The sequence below is a fragment of the Aulonocara sp. 'chitande type north' Nkhata Bay genome, linkage group LG11 (genome assembly GCF_057382095.1).
Source record: "Aulonocara sp. 'chitande type north' Nkhata Bay isolate Kocher_YH1m ecotype deep benthic linkage group LG11, A_spYH_male_GT1.1, whole genome shotgun sequence".
Taxonomy (NCBI): Eukaryota; Metazoa; Chordata; class Actinopteri; order Cichliformes; family Cichlidae; genus Aulonocara; species Aulonocara sp. 'chitande type north' Nkhata Bay.
In genome coordinates, this window is record NC_141354.1 from 37,073,074 (window position 1) to 37,089,930 (window position 16,857).

Sequence of the window (16,857 nt, forward strand, 5' to 3'; positions counted from 1 at the left end):
CACACTCCAGTAAAGTGAGATCATTCCTTGTAGTGAGCTCAGCTCTCTTGGAAACTCTGTGAGCTAGAGTACTAAAACATTTGGCTGAAGTCTGTGTCCAACTCGGACTTGCTCATTGCTCCACATGAAATGCTTAGCCGCACCAAGGGTCATAACCTCTGAGGAAATCTGTAATGAGGTCTGAAAATTTCAGAAACTTCAACACATTTGAAGACACTAACACGTGGAAAAAGTTCTGGGGGAAAAACTCAAATGAATTTTAGATGCACAGCAGCACGTCCGTCTAGCAGAGCAGGTCAGGGCAACCTTTTCAACCGTGACATCGTCTTTCCTCTCACTGGGTGCAGATAATTAACTGGCCCAATCAATGATGGTCAGATGATGATGCATGGAGATTAAAAGGTGATTTCTTTCCAGATCAGCTGTTGTATGGGAAGGTAGGGGATTGCCTGATAAACAATGAGCTGAACCAGCAATGACTCTTTATCAACCACCGAGTATCAGCTGATCTGTGCTGTTAATGTGTGGATTCATGTCTCTGACCACATTGTTGAAACAGTATGAATAAAAAACAATGCAGTGAAATCTTATCTGAACATATTGTTGATTAGTACACTGCGGAATTTCATAAGCTTTCTCAATCTGAGTGTTTCATTCTTTAACTGGTGGTTAATGTGCTTAGGCTATGTGGTCTGTTTATTATTATCAAGTCTCTTTTGGCACTGAAGTTTATACAGAAAATAAATGTGGAGCAAATCTTTATATCTTACACATGCAAGTGGATTGAGCTTTGTTAGATTAGGGGTTTGACGGGCCATCATAAAATCAGGATATTTGAGTAGAAATAGATTTAAAATGTGACTTTCAGTCTTATGAGTAGCCCCATACCCTAATATATAAGGAATTACATGAAAAAAGAGAGTTAAAATATTTTTGTCTATTGACTAACCATTTTTCAAAGTAGCAAAATAATGTATTTTTAAAGACCATAAAAACTTGAGAATAAGTAGAAAAGTCATGATTCTACTTGAATAGCCTAATTGTGTGAACATTTTAGCATCAAAAACTCCATACATACAGTAAAAATTTTCATTATGCAGAATGATATATAGTACCTAATCACAAGTACTGATTAATGTATGCAGCATATCATGTTAATATTGCAGCTGGAGATTATTTTAGTTACTTTTCTGTAGTTTTATCAATAATGATACCATATAAGGTATCTGTCGATTTGTATTTAACAAGTAAAGCTTTCAACTAACTTATACAGAGAACAAATTGCAATATTTGCAACCAAAAGGCTGTACCTGACTGGATCTCTGAAACATGAGGCTTGATTATCTTCCATATATAAATTTTTTTTTATTAAGAGTTAGTACCTGGTACCACGGACTTTTAGCACCTACATGGCTTGGGTTCCAAGCAACCTGAGTCCGAAAATGTTACGTCTACAGACTGCACGCCTCCGATAGGCCAGTCAGTGTCGTTGTTGAATGAGTCATGAGACCGACTCTTTCACACAAGTCCAAACCATCATTTTTGACCCTACAAACAAGGGAAATGGTTGCACAAAAACCAATAAAAAAGCCATAGACTGAGCATCACCTCCACATCCTACATTGTTGTGTTTTTTGTCACATACAAATGACCCCACACAGATTGAGTTGGTAATGGGAAAACGATTGAAATCAAGCAGAGTCAAGTGGAATAGAGGCTTAAGATTTCATAATGCCATGGTGTATGTTGCAGGTGTTTTAGTGAACTGTAATAACCTTTCTCCATGCTCCCCCTTCATTTCTTCTCACTCATCAACCAACCCAGATAGCTGCCCCTCCCTCAGCCTGGTTCTGCTGGAGGTTTCTTCCTGTTAAAAGGGACTTCTTCCTTCCCACCATTGCCAGGTGAATGCTCATAGGGGATTATATGACTGTTAGAACTCTTTCTGTAGTATCATAGCATTTTAACCTTACAATATACAGGCATCTTGAGAAGACAGATGCTGATGTAAATAAAACAGGATTTAACTGAACTGGATTTGGTTATTTAAACTAACATTTTAAATACCTATTGGGGGAAAGGTTATTTTTGCAGGCTAAAACTTCAACTGTCAGTGCCTGCTTAAAAGTTACCTTTGTCTGGGGCTCGGTATTACCTGTTGAGGCTTGGGGCTGCAGACGTCATCCCAGTTAACGACCGGCAACTAAATCGTGAACGACAGCACAGCGGACCAATCACATCAACGGCCGTGACAGGTGTCGAGCAGCTATTGACCATTGGGAGAGAGCGGGGGGCGGGACTGATGACTCGACGTGACGTCACAGCTTCGGTTATGGCAAGTGACAGAGAGTGAGGAAGAGGAGGCGAAACTTTCCGAGCTCGGAGTTGTGCTCGCAGCTATTCATGTGTGACACGAATCGAGCCTCGCTGTCGTCGGAGTGACAACTAATCGCTGGTCGCGCGAGGTCGGAGTCGTGAGCGGGTGCTGGGTCGCTGTCGAAGTAAAAGTGAATACGCCAGAAGTTTGTTCGACTTCGAGTAAAACAGCAGAGGAGACACTATGACCAACAGAGAAGACGAGTATGACTACCTCTTCAAAGGTAAGCGGCCGCTAACCTGTAGCCTCCTGGCTCTGTTTTCGCGTCACCTGTGAGCGGCTGTCATTTGATGCCGAGCGGCGTGCCTAACAACAAGGTGAAAGGAGACGCAAGCCACACGTCGACTCGACGGCACCTGAATCGACCTGTAACTTCGAGTGCTTTTAGTTATAACCCAAGTTATGAAGTGGGCTTATAGCCTCACTCGTAGCCGTGGTATTGGAAGAATGGGAGGCAGCTCAGAGCTCTCATGTATGGCGTTAAGCAGCATCTGCCGGGGAGTCATCATCTTGCAGGCCTATGATGCAATCGTCTTGGGATGCGGCGTTGGTCAACAGGGGGATCGTACGATGTGGCTCGGAGGTCTCTTAGAGTCAGGGCTGAATACTTGAGTCTGAATGTACACAAAGTTTCGGAAAATCTCACCAAACCGCTTTCTGTGACAATCACACCCTTTCTGTGATCACTAAAAGTTGCTAATATGCTCTGGTTCCTCCCTGGATACCTTGAAATTACAAGTCTTTGCTTCATTTGTTGTATTTGTTTTGCTCTGTCCGACTTCTGAAAGCCTTAATTAGGCACAGAGGACATGACTGAGACAGACAAGACAGTTTCATTTTCAAAGAGTACAATTTAGTTTTGTATATTGGAACAAAATGTCTACCCACCCCACCAAGGATGAGCAGGAAATGCTGATCCTGTATTTCCTGCAGGTGTACAGATAATATTTAAAGTGTATGTCACTGCTCTGCAGATGTCTGACAGACTTGATTAAAAACAGATTAACAACACATCCTTATTTTCATATATATGTGTATGTATTGGCACAAAATGTCCGCCAACCTCTAGGAAGAGGAGGAAATATGACCCCTGTTTTATTGGCATGGCCTTCACTTCCTGCATGTGTGCTTATGCTGCTGTTCATAGGATTTTAAACATATATTTCTTAAAATTAAATAACCTTAGAAGTTGTCTGCCTGAAAGGCACCAAGGCCGTAACAAAGAAATCAATACAAACATTGATACTTGAGGATGGGACAAACGTTCATGTTTGCTGGCACATCATACAAAGCAAAATGTCACATTTTTAGATTTGATTTCTTGCTTTAAATGCCAGCAGAGCTGTTAAAAGGCGTGAAGAGTTAAAAGTACTCGCAGCTTATAAAACTGTAAGCTTATACACTTTCGTAGATCGTGTCACCAAAGTGCCAAATGCATTGTAACTGGAACCAATTGTTTAAAGTTGTCTTGTCATCGCCCGTGATAAACGACGCACTCGCAGGCTTATTTAAATATAGAAGACCAACCATGCACGTGTTGTCGAACTGGAAATACCTGCACGAGTGGGCCTCAGAGAAACTCCTCGTCAAGGACGAGGAAGCAAAGACTTGCGGGCTCACTCACCCTCCTCAGAGTAGCCGTGGTTTTTGGTGACCAAATTTATCTGAATAATGAGCAGCAGTGTGGGAACACTGATAAGTTTATCAGCCGCCACTTAAACCAGGGAAGGGTTTTTACTGCACTGCTTTCTTTTCTTCTTCCCCTTACAAGCTCCTGTTGCACCTTGCTGCTGGACAGCGTGAGTCAGGTTGGGTGAGCTCGCAGTGAGTCACATGAGCATTGTCATACTGACGGAGACATCGGCACAGGAAGTCGTCCTGCTGTCCTGCTGCACCTCATCCTTTCACAGACATTTTGACACGTATGAGTCTGAATTCTGGGGTTTTCTTTGCACCTCGTGCTACTTCACATCTTCACCTCATGTTCACGTTTCATATGTATTCTCTCTTTTTCTTATCTCATCCACTGATTTCTTAAAAATACTGATGAAAAAAGCAATTATCCTGCTGGCCTTCAGCATTAAACACTACATTAACTTCGTGTATGATAATCTAAGCAGGACTAGTTCACTTATGTAAGGTTAAGTTTGGGGTCTGTTATCATAAATGTAGGCCTTTCTTTCATATTTCCAGGCATTTAAAAACAATAAATTAACTTCTGTTTAAAAAAAATAATACAACAACAACAAAAAAGAAAAGTATTTTTAATACTATCATTTTATGGCAAGAACAAGCCTGGCAATCCTAATAATAGTCATTTTATTCTGTGTATTGGCGCTCGAGGGGATATCATTACATTCATTAATGTCTCTGAACAGACAGACTCGGGTTCTCAGTATTATTTTAGCTTCGTTCTTCACTCCCACATGTACTGGGTGCAGGATTGTACAGTATAATAGACGGCTGTCATATCTTTTTTTGGAGGAATTTGAGCTCAACAATAGGTGAGTGAATGGGTGTGTAACGCAGCCATGGAATTACCTGTCTGTTGGCAGAGAGAGGCCTTGAAAAGGTTGCATAATGATTTCTTGTCCTCCGCCCAAGATCCTTTGTGCAAGACAAAATGGAGTAACACCGTCATCTTTTTTTAATTATTTTTATTTGGATGCCCGCACTGTTCTGATGCATAGTCCTTGTGTACTTCTGAAATTGTCATTATTCCCGAGTATCTAACTCAGGCAGGAAAACATGGAGCTGTTTCTACTTCTGCCTGTCACGTGCTGGTAAAACTTGAATACACGGTTTCATTTTTGAAAGAACAGCATTGCTTAAATGCGAGTGCAGATGCAGCGGTTGATTGGTTATTGCAGTTTGAACTTTCCAAACAAGTTCCTGTTACCTAAGAGTAGGAGTGGCGAGCTGGGGTGGTAGGTTCCTTTTGACAGAGTGACGCACCTGACAAATGTGGAAGTGACAAACAAACAAACATCCTGGTTCCACTTTTTTTTTAAGTATAAATGAAACCCTGTTTAGTGGGAAAGTTGATCTAATATGCTTTTCTTTATTTTCTGTCACGTGTCTGAAAACTGTAAGTCAGTAATCCTTGTGAGCCAAAGACTCGGGCTTCAAAACGCTCAGTTTCTCAGTTTTTTTTTGTTTTTAACACTCTTCAATCTTCATGATGTCACAGAGAGGGTGTCCCGAATGGTGTGTTCACACCAAACATGAAGCCTTGTGTTATTCACACAAGTACAGTCACTGGAGGGTTTTTGGAGACGATCAAATATTTACCCGTAACAGCCAACAAGAGGAGGAGGAGAGTACTGCCAGTAGCTGGAGTGGAGTTACAGTAGACTTTCACTTTTCACCAACATCTGCTACAATTTTGATAATTTTTTTGTCTTTCCTGTGCAGCATGAAGCATTTTTTTTTTTACTTTTGTTGGTTTGCCTCCGTTCGTGTTCTTGTTTGGTGTAAACACATCATTAAGACTCCACCTGAGACTCACTTGTTTTCAGTTCCTAATTTTCTCCAACGAGACATTGAAGTTAAAAGCAGTTTTCACACCTGCACTGCACCACTTCTGAACTTTTCTAGATATCACCAGAGACCGATGCATAAGAATGTGCTAGATCTGACATTAACCACTCTATAACCTGCCAGCTCGCTAGTACAAAGTCTCAGATGTGCGAGTAGTAGAGCAGATACTGTGGTGCAGTTATCATATAGCAAGTCAGCATCATGTGTGGTGCCTTCTGCACACCCTACTGTCTACTGATGTGTGCGGCATGTGAGAAAGGACCACTGTGGGAAATTCTGATAGATCATCTGCAAGCGCTCCCGTCTCTGCTTTCACCTCTACAGCACAGACACGGAGGAAAGCTTCACTTTCAGCTTCACCTTGAAAAAGACAAGAGGAGATGAATGAATGTTGGAAAGGTGTTCAGCTGACTTTAAGATTTAACTCTTTAGGTTCAACTGTTGACAGTTTTGCTTTAACTGTAGTTTATAATGTTTGACTTGAGCAGCGATTCCCAACGTACGGGCAGTGAAGGTACTGCAGGTGGGCCTCAAGAAGCCATTCGCCAAAAATACACTTTACCTTTAAAAAGAAACAGAGCCATGAAATTGAAACATCAAATCATATATCGTAAATGTTTCCTTTGACTCTGATCTTATCTTGTATATTAGTATGAAGATTTTCATATTTTCAGTCATAAGTTTTGTAGTGGCTCAGTGAAGAGGTCTCTTTCTTCACGTTTTCATTCTGATTGTTTGGCACAGATTTGATTTGTCAATGTTTGGGTTTTGTAGTGTTCACGCTGTGTCCATTAGTTTATTTGGGATATTATTGCACCGTCTTCAAGGCTCAGAGACACAGAGGGGAAGGTAAAGGACAGAAAACCTACTTTCTTGTCTTAAGTGGCTCATTTCTTTGCTTTTGTTATGTGTTGTAATTGTCAGTTTAACTTCTGTTGTTATGTACTCATCTTCTTGTTCATCTATTTAGGATGCACCAGCCACCAAAATTTGTTCTACATCTCTTATGTCTAAACGTTTACTTTGCAATAATACTATTAAAGACGATCGGGACAGCTTACTGATGCAGTGAATGCTACACATGTGTGCTGTAACGCATGTTTCAGCTCTGTATGTTTAAAAGTGTTCTTCTGCCCTTCAGTCTAATGCTGCTGTGCCTGACGTGTATTTGATGAGTGCACGTCAGCGGTTTCACCTGGATTTCTGTGCTCAGCCTGCGTGTATTTCCTGAAAAGAGCAGGTGGTTCTGATATTTTGTGTACTCAGTGGGAGTCCCCTGAGTTTCTGCTGTGCTTTGCCTGGGAGCCACACATGTGCGTCACTGGCGAGGAAGGCCATCTAACAGAAATGAGGATCAAATGTAATTAAGAAATGAAAAAGAATCACTCCATCTTGTTCAGTTTAACGTCTTTATGGCATAATGGACTGTTGGCCTTCTGAACTTTTGCTTTTCCAGCTGCAGCTGTAAAGTGAGCTGTGGTGCTAAAACATGCCCACCTAATATCCACTTATAGAGTAGTGTAGTTTATTTTCCTTTGGCATTTTTTTACTGTAGCATTAAGACGAGCACAAACAACCCCCTGCAGGCAGACTTAACAGTACACGTTGTGACTCTGCTGACTGTTCCTCTTGTTCTTTATTTCCCTGCAGTGGTGCTGATTGGAGATTCGGGCGTAGGGAAGAGTAACCTGCTGTCCCGCTTCACCCGAAATGAGTTCAACCTGGAGAGCAAGAGCACCATTGGTGTGGAGTTTGCCACACGTAGCATCCAAGTAGAGGGAAAGACCGTAAAGGCTCAGATTTGGGACACAGCTGGACAGGAGCGATACCGGGCTATCACTTCAGCGTGAGTTCATCACACACACATGCAGAGATGCACACTTCACACAAGTAAAAACCTTTTTCTTTTTACCTGTACACACACAGGTCCACATGCATCAGTTAGAAGAATCATATAGAATTAAGTGGCACAGGAAAGAAAAAGGCTTTTTTAAATGTTTCCTTCCTTTTAACTAGGAAAACATGATCTCTTCACAGCAAGTGTCTCTGTCTAATCAAGTGGTTACTTAGACCAGTGTCTCCCAAAGGGTGTGTCCTGAGACGAGTCTAAATGTGCTGTAGCATTTTGTGACACCTGCAGTTTATTATTGCAATAAACAACTGCACAAAACATTATAACTGAAGGGTTGATTTATTTTATTGGTACTGTGTATGCACTTGTTTCCCATACAGAGGCAGAATCTTATACCCTTGAACAATGATTTTTGCTTACCAGTTGCTGAATAGTAGGAACCTAAATAGGCACTGGGAAACAAAGCGGCTCTTCTGAGGGAAACTTGTCTAATTTAAGAGCGTTGGATCTGAATCAGAAGCAGAAAACCATTTAGGAGATTTGAAGTATCTGAGAAGGCGACAGAGACGAGGTGCGCGGTACAGGAGTGTGGAAAACCTCGCTGAATAACTGCAGCAGTCCAGAAACAATCGCATGTTCATGCTTTGTCCAGATGCTGCAACTAGGCTTTAAAAAGTGCTTTTGTGTTATGATAATCTGAGAGCATGTCAGGTGATGTGAAGGTTATTTTGGGCAGATGTTACTACAGGTGTGCCTTAATATTTTGGGTTTGATGCAGGGTGTGTCCTAGACGCACAAAGTCAGACAAAGAGATTATACACATGAGTGCACACGCAAATGCATGTGCACAAGAAAGCGTGATGCACCGAATCTGTAGTAGTTCCCTAAGATTTATTTAATTTTACTGCTACTTTCAGTTTTTTTTTCTTTTCTCTAAATTACAAGCTACAGAGTTCAAAGTCTGTAAAGACAGAGTGAATAATATATAAAGTAAAGTGGTGAGTAAGTAGGTTTAACTTTAGTGCCCCACTTTTTTTCTTTTTTTTAATAACATTCTCAAAATCCTGAACATTCGTAAAGAGATGGTGACAAGAGTGTTTCTTGCCTCATTAGAAATGCAGGGCTGGGCTCTAGAATACAAACGTTAAAAGTTTTAACTTGTGACTGAACTTTTTTTCTCGAAACCATCATCTACAGCTGCATGACACTGGACTGCATTACGAGTGTGTTATCAGGGCCATCCATGAATTCTGTTTAGTCCGTTTCTCAATTTTAAAATGGCTAGAAAGTGATTATCAGAAGTAATTAAAACTCCAAAATGTACCTTTGTTTGCCTTCAGACAGGAAGCCTGTAGCTCGTCATCTCTGTTCCTAGTGGGGTTTTTTAAAGTTATCTTCCTTGATGCTGCGCTCTTTACCAGCATGAACTTTGTGAAGACCCCACAGGCTGTGAGGAATCGAGCGCACTGAGTCTTTTAAAACAAGAAGTCAGTGCTCATTTGCATTATGGGCTTTGTGTGCAGTCGCTGTAGCTTCACAGCTTATTTCTTTGTTCAGAGCTGGCTGAGTCAGTGTGACACACACAGTGAATCCTGATAGCTACAGGCTGCTGCGACAGCGAGTCGCGTCCTGAGTTTCTAACTTGTTTGTCTGATCTCACGTTGTCCAGGTACTACCGTGGAGCCGTCGGAGCTCTGTTGGTTTATGACATTGCCAAGCACCTGACGTACGAAAACGCAGAGCGCTGGCTGAAGGAGCTGCAGGACCACGCAGACAGTAACATAGTTATCATGCTAGTGGGTAACAAGAGTGATCTTCGCCACCTGAGAGCGGTGCCCACGGACGAGGCCAAGGCCTTTGCAGGTAACGTAACTGTAACAGCGCTGCAGTGTTTCTCCCAGATTCTGTTTGCAGAAGTCATCTGTAAATATTTTCCAGGATACTTAAAACACGAGAACCAGCTGAAATCCACAGGATGTTCACAGATGCAGATCAGCTTCAGCTCCATGTGTCAGGACACCTGTCAGTCTAGGTGGTAACTCCACCTAAGTTCCCCCATCATATAGTTGTTATGAAGGGGACTGTCCATAGGGGGTAAAAGTGTTTTGTAGCAGGGTTTAAATATATTTTTTCTAATGTAAAGTTGAGGAGAATCTGCATTGTTGGCACTTTACTCAGAAAGCAGCTCAATGATATCCATCACTTCCAACAGTCATCTGGTCAGTGAGCTATGTCTCTTCAGGTGTCTGCACTTTCAAAATAAGAGTGAGAGGTTTGTCCACTAGTAATTGAATAATGCTGCTAAAAATAAATTTCCAGTATTTCTAGGAGGTCATTAATAAATGGCAGGCTGCACTAGTGAAGTGTTTGTGTGGGGAAATGCTACACCTTGTGTGCACAGAGCATGTGTGCTGTATTGATTTGTGAGGTTCTAGGACACGGCCTCATTAGATTATTATCAGGTTAAAGCTGCGATAATGAATGCATGGGATGAAGTGATCTCTAGCTGCTTTAATTGGGTCCTTAAGTACTTTTCAACATGCCGTCTGTGTTCCTGACGGTTAATATTTTTACATCTGTCAAAGGTTTTATTTCAGTTCTGTTTACACTGTTTGTGTTTTCTTTTTTTTCTTTTTTTTTTAAACCCGCTCTGCCTTTCAGTGCACACGTTTGTTTTTGCCCATGTCTGCAATGCTTCTGATGCTGTAAATTCTTTTACTTGGATGTGTTTAAGTACTTTAATGAAAGAACACAAAAAGGATTTGTTAACACTGAAAATGTAAAGGCTTCTGTTTGCTTTTGACATGCTGATTGGTTTTCAGCAGCTGGAGGTTTCTTTACTTCTGAACTTGAACTTGATAGAATTTTTTTTTAACCTGTGTTGCTGCTTTCACTGAAGACACTAATCCTGTTCCTGTCTGTAGTCACGTAAAGAGTGTGATTGTTGCTGTGAGAGTTTTAACAGTCAGTGCTGCTACTTTTGTATGCAACTCTGACCTAATTTATGATGCCTCGTTTACATGAAGACCATGTGGTTTACACATGCATGCAAAGTGTGATAGTAAAGGCTTCTCTCAAAAGAAGACAACACACAGACTAGGTTGCCTCTTATTATTATTTAACTATGTGTTTTATATCTGTAGCTGATCAGATTGGCAGTTGATTTACCCAGTAAACCACTTTGCATGTTAGCTGACATGATTCATTTCACTTTTTATAATGTAAATTCAACTTATTTATAGAGGCTAACATTTTACCACATGTACAACATTCAACACCCTCTGTTCTTAACTGGAAGGAAAACTGGAAGAAGACTTGGAAAGGACTGAATGTACCGTGTGCTCACGCACAGAAAACAGATTTGTGTCATAGACGAGCTGGATTACAGTTACAGAATTTATCTGACATATTCTATGTATCACCAAATGTTGGATAAACGGTTATCAAAATAGTTAATTAATATTCGTCAACTAATAAATTTAATCAAAAACATCAAACTACGACGTGAGCCGTCAAACAGGAAGTGGCTGAAAGAACTGCAGAGGCCCTGTAGTGAGCACATAATGCAGGGGAAAAAATCAGTCCCAGTAAAATAAACCTAAGCTCAGTGACGATGTTGAAGCTAGAATGGTGTTGGCCTTTAACACTAATTGGTCTTTTGTACATGTTTGTTTTCCAGAGAAGCACGGCTTGTCTTTCCTGGAAACGTCAGCGTTAGACTCGTCTAATGTGGAGCTGGCTTTCCAGACGATCCTCACAGGTGAGTGTCACGTTTGTGGATATTTTCTACTGCATTTACCTCATATCAAAATGTGTTCTGGTACTTAAGAGAAGCACCGTTTAAGAAAAGGTTTTGTATGCAATATACGAGAATATGTAAATATTCTCGTCTTTGAGTTTATCTAACAATACCTTACCTTTGCCACTAGATGGCAGCAAAATCCATCTAATCAGTCCTCGGCATCCACGCCTGTGTGCAGAAATACCACCTTGATCGTTTTTTAAGGTCAAAAACAGGAATAATTGCTACACTGAAAGACCAGTCGGTTTTGAGAGATGGCACAAATGCGCCTTACCAGATGCATCTACAACTTGTTCAAGAAAGAAAATGTGATGTGGGTTCGCAAATGTTTCCCTAAGTGAATGTCTATGAGCCGTTTCCCTAGGAGGCATATGGCCACACTAACAAGTGTAAGATTGGATAACATGGAGAAAAACAGCAATTGTTGTGACTCAGTCAACCCCTGGAGTGCCTAAAGGGACAATCCAACAGTGAGTGGTGCTTCCACTTGAATTGCCCCAAGGGCTATCAGCCTGCACGTATGCGCCTCTTCCAGTTTGTATTCTTACTCTGCTCAGGCAGTTTGAGCCTTTCTTCCGCTTTATCAGTAATTTCTAGTTCACGTAAACTTCAAACCAACAAGCCCCATTTAGGTAACATTGGTAACTGGCTCATTAAGAGAGAAGAGTAACCGTGCATCAGCAAGCTAGTAAGAACTGAAGTTTAGACCCACTGGAGCAAAGAAGTCATCGCTCATGTAGCAGAGGATAGTTCTTGGGTCATCATGTGTATATGCACTGCAGCTGGGGCTGTGTATGGTTCGTAGTAATCAGTTGTGTTTTTGCCACCTGACACGTCACATCAGAGCGCCGAGCCTTGCTTTGCTTTAAATGTTCTTGCTTCATAGGCAGTTTTTATTTCAGGACCATTTTGTTCCACATCTGGGTGCAGTTTAGTTAAAGAGGGAGTATGCAACAGCAAGCCAGAGGTGTTTGCACAAGTCCTGACCACTCCAGTGACATCCAAGTCAATGTTTGGTTGAAATATTTTCACGTAGGCTTGATTGATTGTGTTCAGAAACCATAACTATGATGCTTTTGGTCAATAATTGTTATTGTGATTATTCAACACAGTGATTCATAAATTAAACAAATGTCTTACATTCATTGAACTTTAAAAGCATGGGACTTTTTGCACGAGTTTTCCTTGGAAATGAAAATGAGGGGGACGTGATATGGGGGTTATCTGGTAGGGAGTAAGTTTTGACTAAGCCCGTGTTGTAAGAGCACTCACTGTTCCCTTGCAGCCTCTGTAGAGAGATATCTGTGGGTACCAATGGGACAAGAGGCCCACGTGCTAACAAACTATGTAGAGCCTATTATATAGCCTGTGTATACTTTAATTCAAATGTATGGGGGGAAAAAATGGGAGGTGAATCCTGTAGGAAGTTGGATCCAAACTTGCAAGGCCCACTCCCTTCTGGTCCTCTGCCTCCATGATCCGCGCACATGGGGAGAGCCAGCAGCCGACCAACACCTGAGTTCCACACTGGTGAAAGTGGACCACATTAAAAACCCTCGATAATCAGACAAAGAAAGCTGCAACCATTAATGATCTCTCCATAGCTTCACATACGGAAACCAGACTGAAAGACCACTCAGCCAAACAACATTAACTTCTTTAAGAAGGATCTTTTTGTCCAAACATTCCCTTCCATCATATTGGTTCACGATGAACAAAGTGAGCGTTTAGGAAGGACACACCAAAATGAGGCCTTTTCTTAACGGCTTATTTAGGTTTTTGGCCCTGGAGCCTAAAGGTGCCAATATACCCTCTGCAGTGGTCACTTCACTCGTTGCTGTGCCATCGTCACAAAGATTCAGCCATGTGTACCCACGTTAAGGCACAAGAAGCCGCTCCCTCCTAAACGATAGGCGTCGCGTCTCAGACAGTATCGCATCACACACGCTGATAAAGAGGACAATGTTTTTTTGCAAAGTTCTTTTTACAAACTCAGGTTTCCAAAGAGTTGCAAAATCTCCCTCTGTGTGTCAGTGTGTCTCTGAGCTTCTCTGCAGGAGTATCATTAAAATAATGGTAAAAACCTGCACCATTGTAGAGGCGCGCCACAAAGATTGTGCCTCACAACACAGGATATGACGTGAAAATCATCACGAGAAAGACAGTTCACTAGTCCTTCACACTCATGCAGTGACAAGAAAACCACTCACACCCACATCCACACCTGTGGCCGATTACCCTAGCTAACATACACATTAGCTACAAGAAGAACAAATAAACGCAACAAAGAAAGGGTCTGGGTGGTAGGAAGGTTTAAAACCAGGAAGATGAGGTGACCACTAAACCACTTGAGCCTTTAAAAGGATAAATGAACTGCTATAAAGATTTGTTACTGCTCTTTAGGAAACCTGCCCCCCCAAAACATTTCTAGTTTAAACTATTCATCCATCATCTTCCCCTTATCCGATTCAGAGTCGCTGGGAGGCCTAGAGCCTATCCCAGCCATGAGGCGAGAGGTGGGGCGCACTCTGGACAAGTTACCAGTCTGTCACAGGGCTAACACAGGAAGACTGGCAACCATTCACACTCACATTCACACTTATGAACAAATTAGATTCACCTCTTAACCTAACCCCACTACCTGCATGTCTTCGGACTGTGGGAGGGAAGATGGAAACCTGGAGAGAACCCACGCAGACAAAAAAAATCTGAATCAATTATCTGTTAACTTAAACACATAAAGTTAGTAACTGAAATTAAAATCTGATTACTCTCACAGCCCTGTTTTGAAGTGTAGTAGAAGCAGATGGATGAGGAGAAGAACCGATGCTCGCTGTGTGTTGGAACGCTTCTTGTGTATCGCCTGTGAAACTTGGTTGCATTCTCTGCTTCTCAGCATGAGCATGCAGGATCAGAGGAGCAGATCACAGTTCTTGCAATTTTAATATAAAATGTATTGCATCTTGCAGCTTTGGGGAATGCCTAAATTGAGACTTGATTCTGCCACATGACATAACGATGCCAGTTTAGGATGGAAAGAATCCGTCAGTGCTGCCAGGAGTCTGGATAGAGCAGTTGTTGTTCAGTTTGCCATGCTGCTTGTCCTTATCACAATATGTCCCACTGTTGGCTGGATTTATAGGCATCTACACGTAACTTACTCCCTCTCGCTCTCTCTCTCCCATCACAGCCATCTACAACATCGTGTCACAGAGGCAGATGTCAGGACGCAGCGACTCAGACTTCTCACCAGCCTCCAACGTAGTGCCCATCACCGTTGAGCCCACCCAAAACTCATCCAACAAGGGCGCTTGCTGCCAGTCTAACTGAGACTTTCCCGCTGACCTCCTCCTCCTTCACCTCCAGGCAAATGGGGGAAACAGCCAGATAGGAAAGACAGGCAGATGGACAGGGAAAATGGAGACAGGTAGAGAGAGTCACACGAGGACACTTGGGTCTGATTTGTCTGTTTGATACAGTGAAGAGGAGGGGATGGTGAAGTTTAAATAAGCAAGCGGGACGTTTTCTGAGGGAGGATTGGTGTCGATGGAAAGAAAACGGGTGACTTGCACTGTTCATTAAAGACGCACATGATCAGAATTGATTTGCAATCTAAGAAAAAAAATTTATTAAGGTTCCTTTCGTGTCCTTCCTTTGAAAGCTCTATTTTACAAGCTAGTAAATGGTTCCTTTCAGTTTCACTCTAGCGGGATATTGGGCTGTAAAAATCCTCTTCCAAGAGACTGAATTGCAACCACTGTCCTTCCCATTTTTGCAAAATGTAGATTCTTCCGAAAAGAATGTCCCCTTCTAATATTTATTGAACACTAGATTGATGTCTTGTTTGGCCAAAGGGTTTAGTTGGTTTATAGTTTTCACTCTGATTTCTTCATAGCAAGGGGAGCTCGCTCGTTTTATATATGTTTTGTTTTTTTAATGCTTTTGCCTACAATCCTATTTGTGTATGTTTAAGGGTAATGCTCCCTCACTGATGTAGGGGCAAGGGGCTCAGGCCGTTTTTCCTAAGTGCACACGCTGGAATTTGGTTGTGTTCCACCAGGCCTCTCAGAGCAATAACATCCCTTCCCAACACTGACATGCAATTTCTTTTTTGATTGCTTTTGATCTTTGTTTGGAAGGCTTTCCTGCTCTGTGCACACTTTGTACTCCACAGATGAGTCATGCTCCAAGCTTTGCTAAGCGTTAACTCTAAATGAGATGGGATAGCTGCGTCGCTAGTGGACGGGTTAACTTCCTCACACGGCACTGGCTCTGCCCGTGACCATTTCACCCCTGCCCTGAACCCGTGGAGAGGGAGAGATCAAGGAATTGGTTTTAAATGCACGGACAGCCCTGTGCTACCGCTGCCTGCTAGCTAGGATAGATGGCTGGATAATATTTCAGGGGATGAGGTAGTGAGGGCACTCAGCCCTGCCCTGCTCCCTTGGTCTCTGATGTACCCGAGATGGCTTGTTTTACTGTAAATGAAATCCTCCACTGCCTGCTCACCTACTCCTTTCCATCTCTCCCTGTACACTGTATGTAACTGGAACAGGACTCTGCCTTCTGGGATCTCCCCGAGGTCTGCCCTCACTTTCACTCGTCTTTATTTCCTGTGGAAGGGTGGGGCGGGGGGTTGTATCGGGAGTCAGGATTGGGTTTGTTAGCATCTAATAGTTTAATAGATGAGAAAAGGGAGAAAGGACGGTAGCGTTTGGAGGGGCTTGATTAAATCCAAAGGTTATGGACACAGATGGTGTTTATCCTGCTGATGTGTTTCCACATCAGCACAGACTTCTGTTGAATTCACAGGTCTTAAACTGGGTGGTGTTAGGTTAGGGCTTTTAAAACATTTATTCTAATATGTATATTTGGACTGCATATGTATAAATAAATCTCATTTCTTATAGCCTTTGTCTTCTCGTGTCTTCTCGGGATTTTGTTAAACACGGACAGGTTGAAGCAGCTGGCTTCTTTATTGACAGAAAGGCAGAATTCATTGAGTGAGTCATGTAGGCCGGGATAGCTCTGTAGGTAGAGTGGTGGCCCCATGAATCAGAAGGTCAGGGGTTCGAATCCACCGAACAGCTACCCTGAGGTACCCCTGAGCAAGGTACCGTCCCCACACACTGCTCCCCGGGCACCCAATGGCTGCCCACTGCTTCAGAGTGACTGGGTTAAATGCAGAGAGAAATTTCCCCACAGGGATCAATAAAGTATACATTATTATGATTTTAGCTACTGTGTGATTGCTTTGTGCAGATACATTGACAGGGCTATATTTTA

General features: G+C 42.2%; 1 protein-coding gene across 2 annotated transcripts in view; it reads left to right on the forward strand.

The window, feature by feature from the left end:
* The first annotated feature begins 2,309 nt into the window (after window positions 1-2,309).
* The window catches only part of rab11al (RAB11a, member RAS oncogene family, like), a 32,341-nt gene continuing 17,793 nt past the window's right edge, over window positions 2,310-16,857 (forward strand). The window contains exons 1-5 of one of the 2 annotated variants that reach the window (XR_015131575.1): window positions 2,310-2,600; window positions 7,568-7,763; window positions 9,439-9,632; window positions 11,449-11,529; window positions 14,762-14,998. Coding sequence is in view for 1 of the 2 variants with exons in the window: in XM_086312451.1 (XP_086168577.1) it covers window positions 2,561-2,600; window positions 7,568-7,763; window positions 9,439-9,632; window positions 11,449-11,529; window positions 14,762-14,901 (651 nt within the window). In the remaining variant the exon portion in view is untranslated. Of the gene's footprint in view, window positions 2,601-7,567; window positions 7,764-9,438; window positions 9,633-11,448; window positions 11,530-14,761; window positions 16,484-16,857 lie in introns of those variants that run through there. The other variant, XM_086312451.1, reaches the window with a different exon arrangement.